Genomic DNA, 26,574 nt, shown 5'->3' on the forward strand with positions numbered 1-26,574 from the left:
TCAGGTAATGTCTGGGATCAGGCTGGGAATCTAAGGTTCTATGAGTCTCTGAAAGGACTAATACTACCTCACCTTCACTCTCACAAAAGGCCCTTCCGGGCCAGGCATGGTGGCTCACCTCTGTAATCCCAGCACTTTGGGAGCCCAAGGTGAATGGATCTTGAGGTCAGGAGTTTGAGACCAGCCTAGCCAATGTGGTGAAACCCCATCTCTAGTAAAAATACAGCCGATACATGCCTGTCATCCTAGCACTTTGGGGGGCTGAGGCAGGCAGAATGCCTGAGCTCAGGAATTCAAGACCAGTCTGGGCAACATGGTGAACCCCTGTCTCTGCTAAAATACAAAAAAAAATTAGCCAGGCATGTTGACAGGTGCCTGTAATCCCAGCTACTTGGGAAGTCTGAAGCAGGAGAATCGCTTGAACCCAGGAGAAGGGGACCGCAGTGAGCCAAGATTTCACCACTGCACTCCAGCCTGGGCAACAGAGCGAGACTCCATCTCAGAAACAAAAACAAAAACAAAGGCTCGTCTGTAGAGCATCTACAAGTGACCTGTGAATCACCAGTTCTTGCCTCATGGGGGCAGGCAAGAGGTGTGGCATCAAGTGAGACCAAGAGATTTGGATACTGGACATTATTAACCAGCCCTCCCAGCCAATGTTGGGCATTTGCTTGGCATTGAACCCTGGCTGTCACTAGGACCCACAGCCCAAGCTTGTAATGCATATACCACTTAAGCATCACCTCCAACACTGCATATCCCACTTGACCAAATATGTGCCATTCAGCCACCACCATCACTCAGGCATCTTGCAGCTTCCAAAGCAGAAAGGACTACCAGGAATGAGGCAAGCGCCACCCTTTCTGGTTGTGTGATCTCAAGCAGGTTACTTCCCCTCTCTGTCCTCATATATAAAATGGAGGTGAGCTGGGAACGATGGCTCATGCCTGTAATCCCAGTACTTTGGGAGGCCGAGGCAGGCAGATCACCTGAGGTCAGGAGTGCGAGACCAGCCTGGCCAACATGGTGAAACCCCGTCTCTACAAAAAATACAAAAGTTAGGCAGGGCACAGTGGCTCATGCCTATAATCCCAGCACTTTGGGAGGCCGAGGCAGGCAGATCACCTGAGGTCAGGAGTTCGTGACCAGCCTGACCAACATGGAGAAACCCCATTTCTACTAAAAATACAAAAAATTAGCCAGGCATGGTGGCGGGCGCCTGTAATCCCAGCTACTTGGGAGGCTGAGGGAGGAGAATTGCTTGAACCCAGAAGGCAGAGGTTGCAGTGAGCCAAGATCACACCATTGCACTCCAGCCTAGGCGACACAGTGAGACTCTGTCAAAAAAAAAAAAAAAAAAAAGTTAGCCAGGTGTGGTAGCGGGCACCTGTAGTCCCAGCTACTTGGGAGGCTAAGGCAGGAGAATCATTTGAACCCAGGAGGCAGGATTGCAGTGAGCCAAGATCATTGCACCACTGCACTCCAGCCTGGGTGACAGAGCGAAACTCTGGCTCAAAAATAGTAATAAAATAAAATAAAAAGGAGGTGAAATAATAGGACTTTGCCCATTGGGCCTCTGTGAGAGCTAAATAATATTGCACATGGAAAGCACTCAGCACAGTGCTGGGTACACAGTATACACTCAGTAAATGTTTGATGGTATCAATATTATCAATGAACTGTTAAAGGCTGCTCAGATGTGAAGGATGTAACCATCCATGGCCCTGATAAAACCAGACATCTCAGAGCTCAAGCAGAGTGGGAAGAGACGAGAGGATCGGTGAGTCTAATAACTTTATCTCACAATGGATAATCTAAAGGTCAGTGAGGAAAAGGGTCTAGTTCAAAGAGAACCAGGACTGGAACACAGGGTTCTTCCCCAGACCAAGTTCATCCCCATATGTGAGCTTCCCTGAGGAAGAAATGAGAAGCAAAGCACACCATCATCTCCATAGCTTCACTCATGCTTCCAGTCAATCTATCTTTTAAGCACCTACTATGTTCTGGCATCATGCTGGTCATTCGTACAACACAGAGGTGTCTTTCCGTTGGTGCTACCACCTGACACCAGGGCATCTGTCTGTCTGAGTTGCCTCCCAGTCCAGCCTTACCTGGGCTCCGGGTCAGTGGGGGTGCACCTCTTCGAGACATATGCCATCTTCAAGGACACGTGTTTGGCCTCACTGAGGTTCTGGGGTGTGGAGCCAGGGGAGGAAGGCTGCCGCTGAAGGGGTGAGGCAGGAGGTGAGTCCCAGCCGACTGAGGTCCCACCAGCAGAGTTCTTGAAATACGGTGAGACGTCCTTCATATACTTGACTGATTGGGAGAGACATCAGCAGTCACCACTGTGACATGGGCTCCCAGCACATATCACAATTGTCACTATTAAGAGTGTCCAGTGTCACTATTAGACCTTTAGTAAGCAAGAGTCCAATAGTGATATTAACAAATTCTTCTAGGTTAAAGTCTCTGACGGGGCAGTGGAGCAGAAAATACTGTATCCCTTTTCTCTATCCCTATATAGAGATAGGGCCCACCTATATCCCTTCTCTCATTTTCCCTGTGGTTGATAGACACACAGCCACTGGAAGAAAGACTCTATTTCCCAGCCTCCTTTGCAGTGAGGTGTGGCCATGTGACTTTTTTTTTTTTTCTTTTTGAGACAGTTTCTCTCTGTCACCCAGACTAGAGTGCCGTGGTGCTATCACAGCTCACTACAGCCTCAGTCTCCCAGATCAATCAATCCTCCCATCTCACCTCCCCAAGTAGCTGGGTCTACAGGTATGCACCACCACACCCAGCTATTAATTTGTTGTAGAGATGGGGTCTCACCATGTTGCTGGTCTTGAACTCCTAGACAGTGTATACAAGAAGGTGGTTAAAAGACTTTCCCAGGCTGGGCGTGGTGGCTCACGCCTATAATCCTAGCACTTTTGGAGGCCAAGGCAGGCGGATCACTTGAGGTCAAAAGTTCGAGACCAGCCTGACCAACATGGTGAAACCCCGTCTCTACTGAAAATACAAAAATTAGCCGGGCGTGGTGGCTCGCACCTGTAATCCCAGCTACCAGGGAGGCTGAGGCAGGAGAATCACTTGAAACCAGGAGGAGGAGGTTGCAGTGAGCCAAGATCGCGCCACTGTACTCCAGCCTAAGCAACAAAGCAAGACTCTGTCTCAAAAAAAAAAAAAAAAAAAAAACTACTTTCCTAGGCTGGGCATGGTGGCTCACGCCTATAATTCCAGCACTTTGGGAGGCCGAGGCAGTGTGGATCACTTGAGGTCAGGAGTTCGAGACCAGTCTGGCCAACATGGTGCAACCCTGTCTCTACTAATGATGCAAACGTTAGCTGGGCGGGGTGCTGCATGCCTGTAATCCCAGCTGCTTGAGAGGCTGAGGTATGAAAATCACTTGAACATGGGAAGCAGAGGTTGCAATGAGCCAAGATTGCGCCACTGCACTCAAGCCTGGACAATGAAGTGAGATTGTCTCCAAAAAAAAAAAAAAGATGACTTTCCCAAGACCTTGTCTCTCTTCTCCCAACAAGGATATACCCTCTATGGGTGCCTGATGCCTGCTAGCCTGTGGGCAGCCTCTCTTCCTCTGCTCTCAACCACACCTGCTCCCAGGGCCATCTGGCTTGCTAGCTATCTGACGTCTGCAGTCGAAGCCCAGCCAACGTGCCCTGTGAGTGGACAGCCCAGGAAGGAGTTAGGAATTCTTGGCCCACCTCCCTGGAAGAACCAGATAAGAAGCTATTTCTGTCGCAGGAGATGCCTCTGAGGCTCAGATAGTATTCAAAGCAAACGGGGGCAAAAGAGAGAGGGAGTTACAAACCCTATTAGGGTTGGAATAGAAGCAATGTTGAAAGAAAGCAGGGCCAGGTTTTTTTGGAAGAAGCAAACCTAGGTCTGACTTTTGGGGACTAGGACTCAAATGACTTATCACTGCAGCAACAACTTACCCCACAACTGACTATTGGATTGTGTCTCAAAGGGCAGCGGAAGTGGGACATGTCACAGCCTACTTGACAGCCAAAAACCATCTCCCCTCTTTTTCCTTTGCTAAGAGAACCCTGAGTCCTAGAGGCTCAGCTTCTCCCCAGTTTAGAGGGAGAACCTTGATTGGTCAAATCTAATCATGATCATTCCATCCTTCTTGCTTGGGATTGGTTTAGAAAGGGGCAAACAATACAGTTCTGGCCAATGAGATGTGATGAAAAAAAACACTGCCTTCCTTTTCTCCTCCTTTCACCTTTCAAAGTTGCTAGGAGGGAGCTTGGTACTAGCACAACGACAGCTACTTTTTTTTTCTTTTTTTTTTTTTTTGAGACATTCTTGCTCTGTCGCCTAGGCTGGAGTGCAGTGGTGCAATATTGGCTCACTGCAACCTCTGCCTCCCAGGTTCAAGCAATTCTCCTGCCTCAGCCTCCCAAGTAGCTGGGATTATAGGTGCGTACCACCACACCCAGCTAATTTTTGTATTTTTAGTAGAGATGGGGTTTCGCCATATTGGCCAGACTGGTCTTGAACTCCTGACCTCAGGTGCTCCGCCGGCCTCGGCCTCCAAAAGTGCTGGGATTACAGGCGTGAGCCACTGTGCCTGGTCTACTTTTTGACCACAAAGGTTGGGGTCCACACATTGAAGATGGTGAAGCAGAAAGATGGAGAGATCTGAGTTTTTGATGATACCATGAGCTCCTAAATTAATCTTCCCTGGAGCCATGCTGCCTCAAGATGTTCTGGAAGATAACACATTTTCTTCGATGTTTAAACCTCATTGAATTGGGTTCCTGTTACTTGCAGTCAAAAGCATCCTGACAAATACAGCCCCCAATGATGCAACTGCTACATCTCCTTGCTACAAGTGGCCACATCCCTCCCCTGCTCAAAGCCCTGCTCTGGCTCCCGTGCACCCTTCGCCTAACTTTAACACCCTCTAGGATGTAGGCCCTGCCCATAGGTCCTGTCCTCCTCCCTGGCTTCACTTCTTGCCATATCCCTCATCTCACCCTCTAGTCCAATCATACTAACTACTCAGAGGCTGTATGAGCTTCCAAACTTCCACACAATTGAATGCAGTTCCCGGCCTTGTGCGGTGTCTCACGTCTATAATCCCAGCACTTTGGGAGGCCACAGTGGGTGGATTGCTTGAGTTCAGGAGTTTGAGATGAACCTGGCCAACATGCGGAAACCCCGTCCTTATTAAAAATACAGAAAAAAATTAGCTGGGCATGGTGGCAGGCACCTGTAATCCCAGCTACTTGGGAAGCTGAGGCAGGAGAATTGCTTGAACACAGGAGGCGGAGGTTCCAGTGCGCCAAGATCGCGCCACTGCACTCCAGCCTGAGGGACAGAGCAAGACCCCATCTCAAAAAAAAAAAAAAGTAAGTACAATTAAAAAAAAAAATTAGCCAGATGTGGTGACACACACCTGTGATCCCAGCTACTCAAGAGGCTGTGGCAGGAGGATCACTTGAGCCCAGGAGGCAGAGGCTGCAACAAGCCATGATTATGCCACTGCACTCCAGTCTGGGTAACAGAGTGATATCCTGTCTCAAAAAAAAAAAAAAAAAAAAAAGAGAGAGAGAGAGAGAGAAAAGAAAAAAGAAAAGAAAAGAGAGAAAATGCAATTCCCTCTGGAGTCAGATGCTCTTGGATTTGAATTCCAACTCTAGCACTGTCTAGCTGTGTAACCATGGACAAGGTCATTCACCTCTCTGGGCCTCAATCTGCTAGTCAATAAAAGATGAATAGGGCTGGGCACAGTGGCTCACACCTGTAATCCCAGCAGTTTGGGAGGCCAAGGCGGGAGGATCACCTGAGGCTGGGAGTTCAAGACCAGCCTGGCCAACATGGCGAAACCCCGTCTCTACTAAAAATACAAAAATTAGCCGGGCCGTGGTGGCACGCACCTGTAATCCCAGCTACTCAGGAGGCTGAGGCAAGAGAATTGCTTGAACCCAGGAGGCAGAGGCTGCAGTGAGCTGAGATTGCGCCATTGCACTCCAGCCTGGGCAACAAGAGCGAAACTCCATCTCAAAAAAATAATAATAATAAAAATAAAAAGTAATAAAAATAAAAGATGAATAACTACAGCCAGACATGGTGGCCCACGCCTGTAATCCCAGCACTTTGGGAGCCCGAGGCAGGCAGACTGCTCAAGCCCAGGAGTTCAAGACCAGCCTAGGCAACATAGCAAAACTTTGTCTCTACCAGAAATACAAAAAATTAGCCAGCCATGGTAGTGTGCGCCTGTAGTCTCAGCTACTCAGGAAGCTGAGGTGGGAGGCAGAGGTTACAGTAAGCCAAGATTACGCCACTGCACTCCAGCCTGGGCAACAGAGTGAGACCCTGTTTCAAAAAAAAAAAAAAAGTCTACCTCAGAGAGATGTCAGGATTAAATAAAATGTTGTAAGGCATGTGGTGAGTATTAAGGACTCAAGAAATGGATGTTTCTCACTTATCAGCCTTCCTCGCCCACACTTCCTAGGTCTCTGATTCTGTGTGTTGGGGTTGTCTCCTCCACAAAACTGGGAACTCCTAAAAGAAATGGCCGGGCGCAGTGCCTCACACCTGTAATCCCAGCACTTGGGAGGCCGAGGCGGGTGGATCACGAGGTCAGGAGATTGAGACCATCTTGGCCAAAGTGGTGAAACCTCGTCTCTACTAAAAATACAAAAATTAGCTGGGCATGGTGGCATGCGCCTATAGTCCCAGCTACTCAGGTGGCTGAGGCAGGAGAATCACTTCAACCCAGGAGGTAGAGGTTGCAGTGAGCCGAGATCGTGCCATTGCACTCCAGCCTAGGCGACAGAGCAAGACTCCGTCTCAAAAAAAAGAAAGAAAGAAACTGGGCTTGCTCTTCAAACCCAGAGTTGGCCAGGTAGTAGCTTACACCTGTAATCCCAGCACTTGGGGAGGCCGAGGCAGGCAGATCACTTGAGCCTAGGAGTTTGAGAGCAGCCTGGGCAACATGGCAAAACCCCGTCTCTACCAAAAATACAAAAAACTCGCTGGGCATGGTGGTGTGCATCTGTAGTCCTAGGTACTTGGGAGGGTGAGGTGGGAGGCTGAGGTGGGAGGCTTGCTTGAGCCCAGGTTGAAGCTGTAGTCAGCCTTGATCACACCACTGCACTCTAGCCTGCATGACAAAGCAAGACCCTGTTTCAAACAAACCAACCCAGAGTCAGTGTTCTGTGAATGAAAAACATGAATGCCAGGGCAGGACAGGCTAATTTAGCGGGAGGTAAGAGGTGCCATAGCCCAGGAGATCCAGGCTCAGCTCACAGGTCACCTCCTCTAGGAAGCCTTCCCAGATGCCCAGTCTGGATTCATCATACCCATCACCTCTGCAGTCCCCTACGCTTCACTCCCCTGTGATTGTCTATGTGGGGTCTGTATCCCCAACTAGACTGAGAGCACTTTGAGGGCAGGGACCTGGTCTGACTCTTCTCTGTGTCCCCAGAATCCAGCAGAGATCTCATACACTACGTGCTCAGCAAATGAACATTTGTCAACTTTGAAGCCAGAGAAACTGCCAGATCCCCTGCTCACCCAGCCATCCCAGACCTGGGTCCCCCTCCTTTCCCACAGGAACATGCTATAAATGGACAGCATACCAGCTGATGCCAGAATCAGGGCTTGCATTTCACAAAACAAGTGGCCTGTCCCAGAGTGGGGGTGAGGTCCTGGAGGCCCCAGAGTGTGGCCATAAATAGCCCAACTCTGAGGCCTCCTCCCCTCTCTGATTTCTGCCTGAGTCACCCAACAAGGCAGGGTGGGGCTGCCAAAGCCTGTGGCCTAGAGAGCTGAGGGCACAACCACAGCCCTGTGGCCAGCATTCTTGAGACTCCAAAGATAGGCCTAGCCAGTGCCCCCACCCTCCCCAGCCAAGCCTCTGGCCTGGGAACCCGATAAGCAGTGACACATGGGCCCTTCCTCCTCAGGGAAGCTGAGGCACCTACAAACAGAGGCCCCAATTTCCAGGGACCTCCAGGTCTGCCAAGGAGGGAAGCCAGGATCTGGCCCGGGCCCCAAAGAGCCAGGAATAGATTCCACTGGAAACACACGGAAGAGAAACAGGGCAGGATCACTCACTAAGTCCAGTGTAAGTGGACTGGGGGTCACATACGCATTGCTGAGAGAAGGGAACACATGTGTTTGGGCAACAGGATCTCCAGTACTTATCCCAGTGCTTAATAAATGTCTGTGACTCAATGTCCTGGCTGAAGGGAAGCCTGTCCTCCAAGCTCAAGCTGTTCCTTGTCTGTTCAGTGTGTGGTCATTTACTTACCCCTGCTTGAAATCAGATGACAGAGCCATTGTTTACTAGCCCATGGCCTTTCTCCCCTAACCAGAATGTCAGTTCCCTGATAGCAGGGGCTGCCCTGTTTTCCAGTTCACTAGGGTATCCTCACCATCAAGAATAGTACCTGACGGCCAGGTGCAGTGGCTCATGCCTATATTCCCAACACTTCGGGAGTCCAAGGCAAGCAGATCACCTGAGGTCAGGAGTTTGAGACCAGCCTGGCCAACATGGCAAAACCCCATCTCTACAAAAAATACAAAAAAAATTAGCCAGGTGTGGTGGCACACGCCTGTAATCCCAGCCACTTGGGAGGCTGAGGCAGGAGAATTGCTTGAACTCAGGAGGCAGAGGTCGCAGTGAGCCAAGATCGCACCACTGCACTCCAGCCTGGGTGACAGAGCAAGACTCCGTCTCAAAAAAAAAAAAAAAAAAAAAAGATCCAGCTGGAGGCTGGGCACAGTGGCTCATGCCTGTAATCCCAGCACTTTGGGAGGCTAAGGCAGGTGGATCACTTGAGGCCAGGAGTTCAAGACCAGCCTGGCCAACATGATGAAACCTCGTCTCTCCTAAAAATACAAAAATTAGGCATGGTGGCAGACGCCTTTAATCCCAACTACTTGGGAGGCTGAGGCAGGAGAATCACTTGAACCCAGGAGGCAGAGTTTGCAGTGAGCCAGGATTGCGACATTGCACTCCAGCCTGGGTGACAGACATCTCAAACAAACAAAAACAAACAAAAAAAGATTCGTCTGGGCTCAGTGGCTCACATCTGTGAGCACTTTGGGAGTCCAAGGCAGGAGGATCGCTTGAGCCCAGGAGTTCAAGAGCAGCCTGGCCAACATGGCAAAACACCGTCTCTACCAAAAATACACAAAATTAGCCAGGTGTGGTGGTGCACACCTGTAATCCCGGCTACTCAGGGGGCTGAGGTGGGACGATCACTGGAGCCCAGGAGGTTGAGGCTAAAGTGAGCTGTGATCGTGCCACTGCACTCTAGCCTGGATGACGGAGAGAAACCCTGTCTCAAAAAAAAAAAGCCAATTTAAAAATAAATAAGTGAAAGATTCAATACCTGTAAAGCACCTTCTCCTGCCTGGCATAGAACAGGACTGTCCAGAAACAGCAGTGTGGTTATGATTTCTGCCGCTGTTGCTAATGTGACGGTATAAGGGGATAGGCATGTAATGTGGTGACAGACAGACGAGGATCTGAATCCAGGCCCCGTACTATCACTTGCATGAGGCAAGGTCTCTCTGAGCCTCAGTTTCTTTGCCTATATAATAGGCACTGACATGTCAGCCCTCAACTTGAACTTGAGGATTCAAGTTCCAGCTGCCCACCCATCCACCTGGGATGGTGTGAAGAGGACTTGGGATTCCAGCAGGCCCTGGAAGGGATGACCTTTAAGGTCTTGCTGGTCTAGCAAGGCTGAACTATAAATAGTTCCTAGACTCTGGCAGGCCCTATAACAGGGATGACCAGCAGAGCCCAGGGATTGCCACACTTTGGGGGATAAAATCTCAACTTACCACACCCTTGAGTACTACAGGGGTTACGACCTATACGAGATCCCAAAAACATGTGACCCTTTTGACCTAACAGCAACCCTTCCAGGAACCACCCTTCAGATAAGTGCTCACAGGTGCACAGAAGGCTCATAGCACTATTGTCTATCCTGCAAGAGGCTAGGGACAACTTGAACATTCATGAGTAGGGGCTGCTAAAAACAAGATGTGAACTCCCCGACTGGCAGACACTACTCAGTCTTGTTCATGGCTATATCCCTGGTGCCTGCATTCAGCCCTGACACAGAGCAAGGGCTCAGTAAATATGTGTTACATGAATGAACAAATCCATGGGATTTTTTTTTTTTTTTTTTAAGATGGAGTCTCGCTGTCACCCAGGCTGGAGTGCAGTGGCGTGATCTCGGCTCACTGCAAGCTCCGCCTCCTGGGTTCACACCATTCTCCTGCCTCAGCCTCCCAAGTAGCTGGGACCACAGGCGCCCGCCACCAAGCCTGGCTAATTTTTTGTATTTTTAGTAGAGATGGGGTTTCACCGTGTTAGCCAGGATGGTCTCGATCTCCTGGCCTTGTGATCTGCCCACCTCGGCCTCCCAAAGTGCTGGGATTACAGGCGTTAGCCACTGTGCCCGGCAGGATTTTTTTTTTTTTTAATTTGTAGACATGGGGTCTTGCTATGTTGTCCAAGCTGGAGTGCAGCAGCTGTTCACAGGTGCATCATAGTGCACTCCACTCTCGAATTCCTGGCCTCAAACAATCCTCCAACCTCAGCCTCAGGAGTAAATAGGACTACAGATGTGTAGTCCTCCAGCCCAGTAATGGGACATTACATGACCATTAACAAGAATGAGGGGCCAGGTACAATGGCTCACACGTGTAATCCCAGCACTTTGGGAGACCGATGGTGGCAGAGCAACTGAGCTCAGTAGTTTAAGACCAGCCTGGGCAACATGGTGAAATTCCATCTCCACAAAAAGCAAAAAAATTTAGCTGGATGTGGTAGTATGCACCTGTAGTCCCAGCTACTCAGGAGGCTGAGATGGGAGAATCACTTGAATCTAGGAGGTCAAGGCTGCAGTGAGCAATGATTGTGCCACTGCACTCCAACCTGGGCAACAGAACGAGACACTGTCTCAAAAAAATTATAAAATAAAAAATATTTAAAATATTTTAAAAATGAAAAAGACTTACATGTTCTCAACTTATTATGTGATAAAAACAAATATGGAAACTTTCTGGAAGAAAATGTGTGAAAGTATCAACACTGGTTATCTCTATATGATCCCCTTACACTCTCCTGTTGTTGGTAATTTTTTTTTTTAAAGACAGTGTCTTGCTCTGTCGCCCAGATTAGAGTACAGTGGCATAATCGTAGTTTGGGTACAGCCTTGAACTCCTGGGCTCAAGCAATCCTCCTACCCAGCCTCCTGAGAGCTGGGACTACAGGTGCACAACACTATGCCCAGCTAATTTTTAAAAAAATTTTTGGCCAGGCGCAGTGGCTCATGCCTTTAATCCCAGCACTCTGGGAGGCCGAGGCAGCTGGATTGTTTGAGGTCAGGAGTTTGAAACCAGCCTGACCAAGACGGTGAAACCCTGTCCCTACTAAAAATACAAAAATTAGCCAGGTGTGGTGGCCGGCACCTGTAATCCCAGCTACTTGGGAGGCTGAGGCAGGAAAACTGCTTGAACCTGGGAGGCAAAGATTGCAATGAGCCAAGATCATGCCACTGCACTCCAACCTGGACAACAAAGCAAGACTCGATCTCAAAAAAAAAAAATTTTTTTGTAGGCTGGGCACACTGACTTATGCCTGTAATCCCAGCACTTTGGGAGGCCTTAGGCAGATCACCTGAGGTCAGGAGTTTGAGACCAGCCTGGTCAACATGGTGAAACCCCATCTATACTATATACAAAAATCAGCCAGGCATGGTGGCACATGCTTGTGATCCCAGCTGCTTGGGAAGGTGAGGCAGGAAAATCACTTGAACCCAGGAGGTGGAGGCTTCAGTGAGCTGAGATAGTACCATTGCACTCCAGCCTGGGTAACAGAGTGAGACTCCACTTAAAAAAAAAAAAAAAAAATTGGGCCAGGCACAGTGGCTCATGCCTGTAATCCTAGCACTTTGGGAGGCCGAGGCGGGTAAATCACCTGAGGTCAGGAGTGGCGAAACCCCATCTCTACTATACAAAAATTAGCCAGACATGTTGGTGTGCACCTGTAATCCCAGCTACTCAGGAGGCTGAGGCAGGAGAATCGTTTGAACCCGGGAGGTGGAGATTGCAGGGAGCCGAGATCACGCCATTGCACTCCAGCCCGGCCAACAAGAGCAAAACTCCATCTCAAAAAAACAAAACAAAACAAAAAATTTAGCGATGAGGTCTTGCCATGTTGCCTAGGCTAGTCTCAAACTCCTGGTCTCAAGGGATCCTCCCACCTCAGCCTCTCAAAGTGCTGTAATTACAGGCATGAGCCACTTTTTTTTTTTTTTAAGACAGGGTCTCACTCTGTCACCCAGCTTGGAGTGCAATGGCACAATCACAGCTCACTCCATCCTCAAATGATCCTTCAGCCTCAGCATCCCAAGTAGCTGCAACTACAGGAATGTGCCACGATGCCTGGCAAATTTTTGTAATTTTTTTTTGGAGAGACAGGGTTTTACTATGTTGCTCAGGCTAAGCTGGATATTTTTGAATGAGTATGTATTACTTTTTAAATTTTCTTTTCTTCTTTTATTTTTTATTGAGACGGAGTCTCGCTCTGTCGCCCAGGCTGGAGTGCAGTGGCACGATCTTGGCTCACTGCAAGCTCCGCCTCCCGGGTTCACGCCATTCTCCTGCCTCAGCCTCCCTAGAAGCTGGGACTGCAGGCGCCTGCCACCACGCCCGGCTAATTTTTTTGTATTTTTAGTAGAGACGGGGTTTCACCGTTGTTCGCCAAGACGGTCTCGATCTCCTGACCTTGTGATCCACCCGCCTTGGCCTCCCAAAGTGCTGAGATTACAGGTGTGAGCCACCGCGCCCGGCCTATTTTTTAAATTTTCTAAAAAATCTAGTTTATTTTTCAAAAATATACCACACATACCAAGCCATACAAGCCAGGGTTCAGAGATAATGCTCATATCAACTCGGAAGCCCAGATTCAGGGTTCCAGAATCTTAGTAATGGGAGAAAGCAGTACTTATTGAGCACCCACTATATATTGGGGCCAAGCTCATCTCTCTCAAACACACCTTCACCTAATTTCACCAATTTGATGAGATGAATTAATGTCCTCATTTATGTCTATTTTTATTACTTTTTTTTTTTTTTTTGAGATGGAGTCTCACTCTGTCGCCCAGGCTGGAGTGCTATGGAGTGATCTCAGCTCACCACAACCTCTACCTCCTGGGCTCAGGTGATTCTCCTGCCTCAGCCTCCTGAGTAGCTGGGACTACAGGCACATGCTAAATTTTGTATTTTTAGTAGAGACGGGGTTTCACCATGTTGACCAGGCTGGTCTTGAACTCCTGACCTCAGGTGATCCACCTGCCTCGGCCTCCCAAAGTGCTGGGATTACAGGTGTGAGCCACTGCACCCAGCCATAGTATCTTTATTTAATAAGGGTGAATAAACTGAGTCTCAGAGAGGTGACATAACCTGTAGTGCAGGTAAGTATTTAAGAATATAAGTTTTTGCTGGGTGCAGTGGCTCACACCTATAATCCCAGCACTTTGGAAGGCCGAGGAGGGCAGATCACCTGAGGTCAGGAATTTGAGACTAGCCTGGTTAACATGATGAGACCTTGTCTCTACTAAGAATACAAAAATTAGCCAGGTGAGACCAGCCTGGCCAACATGGTAAAACCCTCTCTCTCTTAAAAATACAAAAAATTAGCTGGACATGGTGCCACGCGCCTGTAGTCCCAGCTACTCGGGAGGCTGAAATAGGAGAATCACTTGAACCCAGGAGGCGGAGGTTGCAGTGAGCTGAGATCGTGCCAATGTACTCTAGCCTGGGCAACGGAACGAGACTCCATCTCAAAGAAAAAAACAAACATAGGGAAGGCACTTAGCATAGCAGGTGCTCATGTTGTTGAGCACAGTGTGGGTGCTCAATAAGCAGCAGACACTACCATCCTGATTATTATCACTATTATTTCCTCCACCACCAGGAGCAGCCAGCGTCACACAGCTCATCAGGGCCAGAACCTGCCTCCAGAGCCCCACAAGGCATTTTAATCAAGGTCCGGGGAACAGGCCAGGGCTGGATTAAGCCAAGTTTTGTCTGTGGGGAGTCACATGGTCCAAAGCTATGTGTGTGCACAGCCAAGTAAACTTTTCCCTGAGAACAATGGTTAGAACAACAGGTCTCTGCGGCCATGGGAGAACTGAACAGGAGCTCCATTCATGCCCTCTTCCTGGGACAGGGGTCCCTCCAGCATCTCTGGGGCACAGCATGACTCAGCTAAGTTGAACAGGGTGGCCCCAAATTAGCTACATCCATGAATGACATCCGCTTTTGACAATGGTGATGCATCAAGCCAGATCAAAGGCAGTACATCCGGCAGTGGCCATCTTCCTGGGAAGAGTCAGTAGGGAGCTGGCCTCAGAGTTCTGAGGACTCAGAACAGAAAAGCTCAAGAGTCAGTCAAGCTCAGCATGATTCTCAAGTCCCATCTTAAACATTTAGGAAAGTCAACAGCAATTGAAAAGGTGAAAGGTAAAGTAGAAAGGGTCCAAGATAGACCTCACTGATCAGTCTCCAAACACTCACCAAGATCTCATGTGTGGTGGACTCAGTGCCAGACCTGGGGGCTCAGAGACAAGCTACACATGGTTCCTGCCCTCAAACAGCTTCCAGTTTACTAAAGAAAACAATAACAGGATCAGGCACAGTGGCTCATGCCTGTAACCCCAGCACTTTGGGAGGACTGCTGGAGCCCAGGAGTTAAAGACCAGCCTGGGCAACACAGGGAGACCCTGCTTCTATTAATTTTTTAAAATTAGGCAGGCGTGGTAGTATATGCCTGTGGTCCCAGCTACTTGAGAGGCTGAGATAGGAGGATTGCTTGAGCCAGGAGTTGAGGCTGCAGTGAGCTGCGATCACACCACTGTGCTACAGGCTGGGCAACAGAGTGAGATCCTAAATAAATAAATAAAAGCCTGATTTCTATGAGGGCTATACCTTCCTTACTTTGTATAAAGCACTAAAATTCGCCTTATTAAATTTTTTTTTTTTTTTTGAGATAGACACTCGCCCTGTCACCCAGGTTGGAATGCAGTGGTGCAATCTTGGCTCACTGCGACCTACACCTCCTGGGTTCAACTGATTCTCCTGTCTCAGCCTCCTGAGTAGCTGGGATTACAGGCGCCCGCCACCACACTCAGCTAATTTTTATATTTTTAGTAGAGATAGGGTTTCACCATGTTGGTCAGGCTGGTCTCGAACTCCTGACCTCAGGTGATCCACCCGCCTCAGCCTTCCAAAGTGCTGGGATTATAGGCATGAGCCACTGTGCCTGGCCTCAGTATTATTTTCTTGGGTTTTGTGGGTTTGGTTTTGTTTTTTTGAGACGGAGTTTTGCTCTTGTCGCCCAGGCTGGAGTGCAATAGTTCGATCTTGGCTCACTGCAACCTCCGCCTCCCGGATTCAAGCAATTCTCCTACCTCAGTCTCCTGAGTAGCTGGGATTACAAGTGCATGCCACCATGCTCAGCTAATTTTTGTATATTATTAGTAGAGACGGGGCTTCACCATGTTGCCTAGGCTAGTCTTGAACTCCTGACCTCAGGTGATCCACCTGCCTCGGCCTCCCAAAGTGCTAGGATACAGGCATGAGCCACCATGCCCAGCCAATACTGTTTTTAATGCATGACAGGCTCATTGTTGTCACAGTCTTGCCAGCCACACTGGAATGGGAGGAGGGAAGGATGTTTTCCTTGAAGCTGTCCCTCCCTCTTCCCCCAGGCCTGGTCTCCAAGGGCCCAGGCTGGCCCTGGCTTGAGGTCTGCACACACAATGGGCCTCTCTAAGCAGCAGATAGACACATGTTGGCTGCCAGCTTGGGCCCAGCCTGTGGTCACAAACACAACCCTCTGGCTGAGAACAGGATCAGGACATTCCTACAAACCCCTGACCTAGCAGAAGAAATGTTCTAGGAGGCAGATTGGGGTTGCTGAGGCTCAGCTGAGCCCCCAGCTTAGGCCAGGGAAGTAAGGCCCTCTAGCTGACACCAGGAGTTTGCCGGTAATGCTTGTTCTCCCAGGACATTCTCAGGGGATTCACTACCCACTGAGCTGGAAAAATATCCAGCTGCTTTGCCAAGTTCACATCCAAAGCCCATCCTTCCATGGCTGCTTGGAGGCGGCCTCAATAATGGGATGTGAGTAGTGAAACGCTGAACAATGTGGCCAGTGATTGGGCTCCCGGGGAACCTAGGCCCAGAGAGGGTCCCAGGAACCCTGGCTGCTCCAGACTGGTGCAACTGCCAGGCCCGGACCTTCTCCACTCCCCAAAGTCTCAAGGACCAGCCACAGCCCAGCATCCTCCTATCCTTCAGACTTCTCTGATCACTCTTGCCATTCAGAGATTCCTGACTCCAGTGCCTTCCACCACTCCTCTTCCCCTCTTTGTGCTATCTTGAGTGGAATGACCTCCTTCCATGAGACCTTGGGCCAGGAGAATAGTTCAAAAAAGACTTCAACTAAGGAAAAGTGGGGAAAAACATGAAGGCCACACCCTTCTTCCTCTTACCCAGGCCATAGGCAGGGTTCACCAAGGAATGATCTTGTCCTATGAAACATCTCAGAGAATATAAGAGCAGGGGCCCCTCAGTCCTGGGGTGATACACATGTTAGTTCTCTATTGCATCTATAGTAGACATTGCTAATCAATTCCAGCTCCTTTCTGCTGAGCCCAGACAAAGCCTCCCAATCCTTCCAAATATGGAACTTACAGAACAGAACTACCAGTGGAGCTGACACTTACACTCTTTTTTTTTCCTACAGAGATGAAATCTCACTGTGTTGCACAAGCTGGTCTGGAACTCCCGGGCTCAAGTGATCTGCCCACCTGAGCCTCCCAAAGTGTTGGGATTACAGGCGTGAGCCACCACACCTGCCTGAAGCTGACACTCTAAATAAAAGCTATTGATCACCTCTGATCTAGCCTAACTTCAATAGGAAAACTGAGGTCCCTAGAAGGCAAGGGTCTTACCCAAGGCCAGAGATTTATTGCAGAGCAGACAGGATTTCAGGCACCAGCTGTTTTTTTTTTTTTTTTTTTTGAGATGGAGTCTTGCTCTTGTGGCCCAGCCTGGAGTGCAGTGGCACAATCACGGTTCACTGCAACCTCCGCCTCCCATGTTCAAGCGATTTTCCTACCTCAACCTCCTGAGTAGCCGGGATTACAGGCATGTGCCACCATGATCCGGCTAATTTCTGTGTTTTTAGTAGAGATGAGGTTTCGCCATGTTGGCCAAGCTGGTCTCAAACTCCTGGCCTCAGGTGATCCACCCGCCTTGGCCTCCCAAAGTGCTGGGATTACAGGCATGAGTCACCGCACCTAGCCACTGGCTTTTAAAGAGTTTCTTTAGGCCAGGCATGGTGGCTCATGTCTGTAATCCCAGCACCTTGGGAGGCCCAGGTGGCTGGATCACCGGAGGCCGGGAGTTCGAGACCAGCCTGGCCAACATGGTAAAACCCTGTCTCTACTAAAAATACAAAAATTAACTGAGCCATGGTGGCACACGCCTGTAATCCCAGCTACAGGACTGAGGCAGAGAATCGCTTGAACTTGGGAGAAGGAGGTTGCAGTAAGCTGAGACTGCACTACTACACTCTAGCCTGGGCAACAGAGTGAGACGCTATCTAAAGAAAAAAACAGTTTGTATAGAGGAGACAGTGTTTATGTTTTGTCTCCCCTACCACATGGTGAGCTCCTTCAGGAGAGGCCCTGGGTGTGTTTAGCTTCTGACTAATGTACACACCAGGCACACAGTAGGTGTCCATGAAAGTTTCTTGGCTTACTGAGGAGGAATGGATGACATGAGTTAGAGGGAAGGCTTGAGTATTTGCTCCTAAAGTCAGAAGATGCTTCAAGGTCACACATTTATGGATACTACCTTCTCAAAACGACATACATGGGAACCCAGATAGATACATTCTTAATCTAAAGATGAGGAGGTGGGCCAGGCATGGTGGCTCACGCCTGTAATCCCAGCACTTTGGGAGGCCAAGGCGGGTGGATCATGAGGTCAGAAGATCAAGACCATCCTAGCTAACACAGTGAAACCCCGTCTCTACTAAAAATACAAAAAATCAGCCAGGCATGATGGCGGGCGCCTGTAGTCCCAGCTAGTCAGGAGGCTGAGACAGAAGAATGATGTGAACGTGGGAGGCGGAGCTTGCAGTGAGCCGAGATCCTGCCACTGCACTCCCGCCTGGGTGACAGAGTGAGACTCCGTCTCAAAAATAAATAAATAAATAAAAATAAAAAATAAAGATGAGGAGGTGAGGGGACCTCCGTGTGGATGTGGATTTGAATTGTGTCTATAGCAGAAATTTTACCATAAACTTTCAAACAATAGAAGCTAAAAGAGCTTTCAAGTCAACTAAAATATGACATTTCAATGAATGTCAGTGGTTTCAAACCGCATTGCTGACTATAAATATCAAAGTAATGAGGCATGTGGGGAAAGTCTCCTATATCCATATCATTTATGTGAGATTCTATTATTTAACTTTGCCATTAAAATATGACTGATACACTTAAGCTTTTAAGACCAACACTCGGCCGGGCGCGGTGGCTCAAGCCTGTAATCCCAGCACTTTGGGAGGCCGAGACGGGTGGCTCACGAGGTCAGGAGATCGAGACCATCCTGGCTGACACGGTGAAACCCCGTCTCTACTAAAAAATACAAAAAACTAGCCGGGCGAGGTGGCGGGCGCCTGTAGTCCCAGCTACTCGGGAGGCTGAGGCAGGAGAATGGCGTGAACCCAGTTGGCGGAGCTTGCAGTGAGCTGAGATCTGGGCACTGCACTCCAGCCTGGGCCTCAGAGCGAGACTCCGTCTCAAAAAAAAAAAAAAAAGACCAACACTCTAGAGTCAGCTTTTTTTAAGTATCAAAAAAATGCATCTAGACTGGGCACTGTGGCCGGCAATCCCAGCACTTTGGGAGACTTAGGTGGGAGGATCCCTTAAGCCCAGGAGTTAGAGACCAGCCCGGGCAACATGGTGAAACCCTGTCTCTACAAAAAATTGGCTGGGTGCAGTGGCTCACGCCTGTAATCCCAGAACTTTGGGAGGCCAAGGCAGGCAAATCACGAGGTCAGGAGTTCGAGACCAGCCTGGCCAGTATGGTGAAACCCTGTCTCTACTAAAAACACCCACGCAAAAATTAGCTGGGCATGGTGGCATGCACCTGTAGTCCCAGCTACTCGGAAGGCTGAGGCAGAAGAATCGCTTGAACCCGAGAGGTGGAGGTTGCAGTGAGCTGAGATCTCGCCACTGCACTCCAACCTGGGCAACAGAGTGAGAGACTCCATCTCAAAAAGAAAAAAAAAAAAAAAAAAAGCCAGGCACGATGGCTCACGCCTGTAATCCTAGCACTTTGGGAAGCTGAGGCAGGTGGATCACAAGCTCAGGAGTTTGAGACCAGCCTGGCCAATATAGTGAAACCTCATCCCTACTAAAAATACAAAAATTAGCCGGGCATGGTAATGGGTGCCTGTAATCCCAGCTATTCGGAAAGTTGATGCAGAAGAACTGCTTGAACCCGGGAAACAGAGGTTGCAGTGAGCCGAGATCATGCCACTGTACTCCATCCTGGGTGACAGAGTAAGACTCCATCTCAAAAAAAAAAAAAAAAAAAAATTAGCCAGCCATGGTGGCATGCATCTGTAGTCCCAGCTACTCAGGAGGTTGAGGTGGGAGGATTGTTTGAGCCCCGGGGGGTGGAGGGTACACTGAGCCAAGATCATACTACAGTACTCCAGCCTGGGTGACAGAGCAAGACCCTGTCTCAAATAAAATAAAATAAAAAAAAAAAAAAAAAAAACAAGAAAAAGAAAAATGTATCCGTGACATTTAAATAGATATACCTAAAATATAAAATAAAACAAAAACGAATGGGAATTGAGGTCTGGGGCCACAAGAAGGCCAAAGATCAACCAAGGACCCAGAACCTATTTGCTTCTGTGGCCTCTTGGACACTCCTTTAGGGAAACCAAGGCAACCCACCAGGATTTGGGCCTGGGACTCAACTCAGCAGCTTCTCTGGCCATGTTATTCTCCATCAGCCCCCGCCACCTCCGTGTGTCTGTTCTGGGCCATAAGCCAGAGACACATTCCTCAGGCCCCCACTGGCTTCCAGAGCTGACAGAGTTTGAGGAAAGGGCTGAGCAAAGCAGAAACCTCTTGAGAGACATGGCACAAGATGGTCGTGGGACAACCTCAGCAGGAGGCCTATAACAACTGATGGGGAAACTGAGGCCCACAGAGGGTAAGTGTCCCACCCAAGACCACACTGTGAGGGAAGAGTGGAAAAAGTCATCCAACCAAGGTTCCACCACAAAACTCCTCTCTGATCATCGCTGGAAGGATCTAATGTCCTGCTCTATAAAAGCCAAGGCTTCCAGATGTGGCAGCTCATGCCTGTCATCCCAGCGCTTTGGGAGGCCGAGGCAGGTGGATCACCTTAGGTCAGGAGTTCAAGACTAGCCTGGCCAACATGGCAAAACCCTGTCTCTACAAAAATACAAAAATTAGCTGGGCATGGTGACACACACCTGTAATCCCAGCTACTTGGGAGGCTGAGGCAGGAGGATCACTTGAACCCAGAAGGCAGAGGTTGCAATGAACCAAGATCATGCCACTGTATTCCAGCCTGGACAACAAAGCAAGATTCCATCTCAAAAAAAAAAAGTAAAATAAAAGCTGAGGCTTCTCCCAAAGGAAGATGGGTCTTAGGGTTTTAAGGTCCAGGCACTAAAAGAACCTGAAGTCAAGAGCTCTCCAGGCCCCAAAGGAAATAATCTGAGCTGCCCCTTCCCCAGTCTGCACCCCTCTCTCCCTGTGTCCCTCGGGGGCTGGCACACTCTGCCATGTACCTTTTTGCCCTAGTCGCAACAACCCAGAAAGGCAGGAGCTACATCCCCGTTTTACAGATGAGGAAACTAAGGCTCAGGGAAATGAAGTGATTTGTCCAAGGCCACACAGCTAGTGACTGGAAGACAGAAAATGCAAACCAGGTCTGCTTAGCTCTGTGTCAGCTCTCCCTCCACCACCCCACACTGTCTTCAGGCAGGTCCCTAAGTTCTGTTTCTGTTTTCAATCCTGCCCATCTCCCAGCCCCCAGTGCTGGGATGGGGCCTCTTGAGGCCTGGGGGAGGTAGGGAAGCAGTGGAACACCTCCACCCGGCCCGTCTGGACCCTGGAACGTCAGTGCTTACCCTCCAGCACCACCTCCTTGCCTGTCTTCTTGAGGGCCTGCACCGCCTCATCATGGGTAGCAGAGGACAAGTCTTCCCCATTCACGGACAGGATGGCATCCCCCACATAAAGAGCCTCTGTCTGGTCAGCTGCCAATCCCTTGAAGATCTTGGAAATCAGAATAGGCATCTTGTTCTCCCGGCCGCCTGCACAGGCACAGAAGGAGGACAAGACTGAGGCAGATACTCCAACAATTGGGAGTCGCATCAAGGCACAATTATTTCTGAAGGCTTCCCTTGGTGCCTAGCCCAGTGCTGGAAAATGGAATAGGAGAATAAAGGGAATCTGAGAAAAGTCTCGGAAGTTTGGGACACCAGTAATACTAATAATACATTTTCCATCAGGTTTGGTGGCTCATGCCTGTAATCCCAGCACCTCAGAAGGCTGAGGTGGGCAGATGACCTGAGCTCAGGAGTTCAAGATCAGCCTGGGCAACATGGCAAAACCCTGCCTCTACTAAAAATACAAAAATTAGCCAGGCGTGGTGGCGGGCACCTGTGGTCTCAGCTACTAGGGAGGCTAAAGTAGGATTACTTGAGCCCAGGAGGTCGAGGCTACAGTGAGCTGAGATTGTGCCACTGCACTCCAGCTTGGGTGGCAGAAGGAGACCCTGTCTCAATAAACAAATTAATTAATTAAATGAATCATTTTCAAAATTCATAATGCTATAGTTTGATCCCTGGATCTTTTGATTAAGTGCTTTGGGTGTTCACCAGTGTTTGTGCAACTTACGAAGTTCTTCAATCACTTTTTCTTAAATATTTTGGATTTTCTCATGTACCCCATAAATATATACACCTACTATGTACCCACAAAAACTAAAAATGAAAATAACCAGATAAAGTGGCTCACGCTTGTAATCCCAGCACTTTGGGAGGCCAAGGCGGGCAGATCACTTGAGGCCAGTAGTTTGAGACCAGCCTGGCCAACATAGTGAAACCCTGCCTCTACTAAAAGCATAAAAAAGGGCCAGGTGCAGTGGCTTATGCCTGTAATCCAGCACTTTGGGAGGCCAAGGCTGCCGGGTGGATCACCTGAGGTCAGGAGTTCGACACCAGCCTGGCCAACATAGTGAAACCCTGTCCCTACCAAAAATACAAAAAATTAGCTGGGAGTGGTGGTGGATGCCTGTAATCCCAGCTACTTGGGAGACTGAGGCAGGAGAATCGCTTGAACTGGGAGGCTGAGGTTGCGGTGAGCCAAGATTGCACCATTGCACTCCAACCTGGACAATAAAAGCGAAATTCCATCTCAAATAAATAAATAAATAAAAACACAAAAAATTAGCTGGGCCTGGTGGCATACGCCTGTAGTCCCAGCTACTCAGGAGGCTGCGGCAGCAGAATCGCTTGAACCTGGGAGGTAGAGGTTGCGGTGAGCCAAGCTCACACCACTGCACTCCAGCATGGGTGACAGAACAAGACTCTGTCTCAAAATAAAATAAAAATACAAAAATTCGCCAGGCATGGTGGGTGTGCCTGTAATCCCAGCTACTCAGGAGGCTGAGGCACGAGAACTGCTTGAACCCAGGAGGTGGAGGTTGCAGTGAGCCGAGATTGCACCACTGCACTCCACCCTGGACAACAGAGCAAGACTGTCTCACACACACACACACAAAAGAAGGCAACAATGTGGGAACCCACTGATACCCTCCAAACTGGAATCAAGAGAGAAGTCGGCTATTCCTATGGCCTCAAAAGACTGCTTTAGCAATCATAATGTTTCACAATCCAAAATCCAGGTTGGAAACCAAAGCCTTAGAGTCTAGTGATTCTAAAAACCTACCTGAATGGCATCTTGGATACAAAAGAAGCTAATACATTTTACTAAACGGCTTTATTACCAAACTCTTAAATGCCCTTTTAAAATAAGAAATAGTACCTGGCCGGGCGCGGTGGTCCTGGCCGGGCGCGGTGGCTCAAGCCTGTAATCCCAGCACTTTGGGAGGCCGAGACGGGCGGATCACGAGGTCAGGAGATCGAGACCATCCTGGCTAACACGGTGAAACCCCGTCTCTACTAAAAAATACAAAAAACTAGCCGGGCGTGGTGGCGGCGCCTGTAGTCCCAGCTACTCGGGAGGCTGAGGCAGGAGAATGGCGTAAACCCGGGAGGCGGAGCTTGCAGTGAGCTGAGATCCGGCCACTGCACTCCAGCCTGGGCGACAGAGCCAGACTCCGTCTCAAAAAAAAAAAAAAAAAAAAAAAAAAAAGAAATAGTAATAATAGGTCACCTTAGTTGCATGTACCAAATGCCAACATTGCGTCTTTACAATATCCCATCACGTAGGCATGCCCAGTTTCCTATTAGGGAAACTGAAGTGTGGAGGGAAGCCCCTTGTCCAAGGTCACTCAACTAGTAAGTAGCAAAGCCAGTATTTGCACCTAGGCCTCCAGGCTCAAGAACCAACACTATTAACCCTACCACAGACGGCAAGTCAGGCCCTCAGATATCACACTCCTGGCTCATCCCCAGAATACTGAAGATGAAGAATTAGTGTCCCAGAGTGGGAGGTCATTGTTCCAAGGTCACACAGGCTGCTGGCAGAGCTGGGACTGGAACACCTCTCTTGACACCCACGCAGGCCCCACCGTTTGCTTATCTGCACAGAGCTTGAAGTCTAGGAGAGGAAGGGGTTTCTATTTATATCTGCCCTCCCCCCACTGAAACTAGGGGCTTCAGTTCAGTTTGAAGCTATGATCACTCATGGCTGCCTCAGACTAAGCTAGACTCTATAGGAGGGGTTACCATGGCAACAGGAGCCCAGATTTGGATCCAGTGGAAATACCTGAAGTCTCCTAAAAGTACCCTCCCCTCCACCTAGAAGTATGGAGCTGGGGAGTAACTTTGTGTGACCCTGGAAAGTCCCTGCTCCTTTCTGAGTCTCAGTGCGTCCATCTGCAGAATGGAACTCTGTATGAATAAGTTCCTTCCTGCTCTGACACACTGAGTGTATAATTTTTGGATTGGTCTGTTGCCCTATCCCATGCTGGAGACTGAGGGTAAGACTGGTGCCCATACCCTCATTTTCCCATTTCCCCTTTTTAGCCCCTCTTGGTTGGGTGCCTGGGGATCTGCCCTTCTACAGGAAAAGAATCAACTTCCCTGAGCACTCTCTGGGGGACAGTAGCTGATAACTAACGTTCAAATCCCAGCGCTGACACTCACTGTGTAATGGTGGGAAAATCATTTTACCTTTCTGAGTCTCAGTTTCTTCATCTGCAATATGGGGATTATACTCCCTACCTTTCACCACTTGTTGCCAGGATGAAGTGGATCATGAGACTAGTGTCCTGGGCACAGCACCTGGCACACAGTGGTGGCATTCACCACTATCTGCACCACCTCAGCCAAGCCAAACAGTCTGGAGGCACTCATCAACAGAACCAGTACGAGGGAGACCCCAGAGGGTACGGTACATATTCAAGGTGGAAACAAAGGCTGACACCCTTTCCCAAAGCACCCTGCTAGGGGCTGGGATCCTGAGAAGCCGATGGAAAAGCATAGTGAACCCAGCAGCTGGGGGTGTGCAAGGATTTTGAAAACTATGTTTAGCTGCTTTGGGAGTATCTCCTGGCCTCCATGTTTCCTCTCCGCTAACAGCAGTAATTAACTAGGCACCTACAATGTGCTGGTGTGGTGAGCCCTGCTCTCAGAAACATCACAACTCTATCATCCTCTTATACAATTGAGGCAACTGAGATTCAGAGACGGGACGGGACTTTTGCAACCTCACACAGCTGATCCTGGATTCAAACACAGTCTGGTTGCACCCTAACTGCACCCCACTAGCAGTCAGTCCTGGGGACTGAAAGCTCCATCCTGTGCAAGGTGCAGATGGTCAGATCAGGAGACCCAAATCCAGCTGTCAGGGCTCCCCGCAGCCTTCCTGGGTCCTTAGATTCCTAGGTCCTTGCTGGCCTTCTGCCTGTGACCCCAGTCTGTGCCTGCACCCAGGCCTCCTATCCACCCCTGTGCTTCGCGGACTCCAGGCCTCCCCTCTGTACCCACCTTGGTTGCTTCTCAGGGACTCCCTCCTCCCTGTCCCACTGGTATCCCGGCCTCAACCCCCTTTCTCCACCCTCTGCTTTCCAGGGGACCCCTCTTGTCCTTGATGTTCATGCTGGTTGCCTCTCAGACCCCCACGCCTCCACACAGAACTCCCACCCACGTGTCCTTGGTGCTCCCACAATCTCCTCCACACCTGTGTCTTCCGTGCCCCCTAAGGCCACCAACTACGGAAACCCACTCCGACCTTGGTGCGCCCAGTGCCCTCCGTTACCTGTTTCCTCAGACCTCCCTTACCCCCGGACAGGAGGCCTCCAGCTCCATGTCCTGGGCGCGCTGCCAGTCCCTTGCGCCCTCGGCGGCCCCCAGACACCACGACCCCGCGCCCTCGGTGTCCCGCGCCCACCTTTGATGCTGATGCCCAGCCCACCGGCGTCGGCCTTGCGCACCGTCACGCGGCGCCGCTGGAGCAGTAGCGCCTCTGGCAGCTGCGGGGCCCCCGCGCCCGGCTCCGCGGCGCCGTTGAGCTGCGCGGGCTCCGGCTCCCGCGGAGCGCCGGACTCGGGACTAGGGTCGCCCTCGGTGGGGCTCACGGTCAGCACGTCCTCCGCCAGACTCAGCAGCACCCGCTGCCACCGCTCGCCGCCGGTCCCCGAGCCCGCCCCGGCGCGCAGCTCCAGCAGCCCGGTGCGCGGGGCGCGCCTGCCGGACGCCATCTTCACCTCCGAGACCCCGGGACGCCGCGCTTGCCCTGTCCCGCCGTGCCCAGCCCGCTCCGACCAAGCTCCCAGGGCAGAGGGCAGCGGGGGCCCGGCTGGGCCAGCCGCCACCCTACCCGGGCCGCTGGGAGAGGCGATCTAGGGGCGGGGCTACCCGGGGGTGTGACCAGTGCTGGGGACTGGGCCTCGGGCAAATGCGGGAGGCCGGGGCGGGGCCCGGGAGCCGAGGGCCGCCGTGTGAGACTACCTAGAGGGCGGGTCAGAAGGGCGGCGGGGCGGGACCACTAAGCAAGGCGAAAAGCCCGGGAGGCGCGGTGCTGGGCGGGGTGTCGGGGGGCGGGGCTTCGCGTCGTGGGCGGAACCCAATGATCCCGCGCAGTGGCCTCTGCGCTCGGAATGTCCATCGAGGGCCGGGACTGTAGCTCCCGGACGTGGGAGCGCATGAAAAAAAAACAGAACCACGTATCCTGGTGCGAAGCACTGGGCATCGGGCTGGGCTGCATATGGCGGAGGACTGGGCTGCGTATGGTGGTCTGGGCTCCAGGG

At 50.3% G+C, this 26,574-nt stretch overlaps 1 protein-coding gene across 3 annotated transcripts in view; it reads right to left on the reverse strand.

The window, feature by feature from the left end:
* The window catches only part of SNTA1 (syntrophin alpha 1), a 34,340-nt gene extending 8,093 nt beyond the window's left edge, over positions 1-26,247 (reverse strand). The window contains exons 1-3 of one of the 3 annotated variants that reach the window (XR_012089821.1): positions 25,716-26,247; positions 21,263-21,448; positions 2,112-2,316 (exon numbers count right to left, since the gene is read on the reverse strand). Coding sequence is in view for 2 of the 3 variants with exons in the window: in XM_008020965.3 (XP_008019156.3) it covers positions 2,112-2,316; positions 21,263-21,448; positions 25,716-26,025 (701 nt within the window). In the remaining variant the exon portion in view is untranslated. The remainder of the gene's footprint in view (positions 1-2,111; positions 2,317-21,262; positions 21,449-25,715) is intronic. The other 2 variants (XM_008020965.3, XM_008020963.3) reach the window with 2 other exon arrangements.
* Between the last annotated feature and the right edge of the window lie 327 nt (positions 26,248-26,574).

Source organism: Chlorocebus sabaeus, chromosome 2, assembly GCF_047675955.1.
Source record: "Chlorocebus sabaeus isolate Y175 chromosome 2, mChlSab1.0.hap1, whole genome shotgun sequence".
In the NCBI taxonomy this organism is placed as follows: Eukaryota; Metazoa; Chordata; class Mammalia; order Primates; family Cercopithecidae; genus Chlorocebus; species Chlorocebus sabaeus.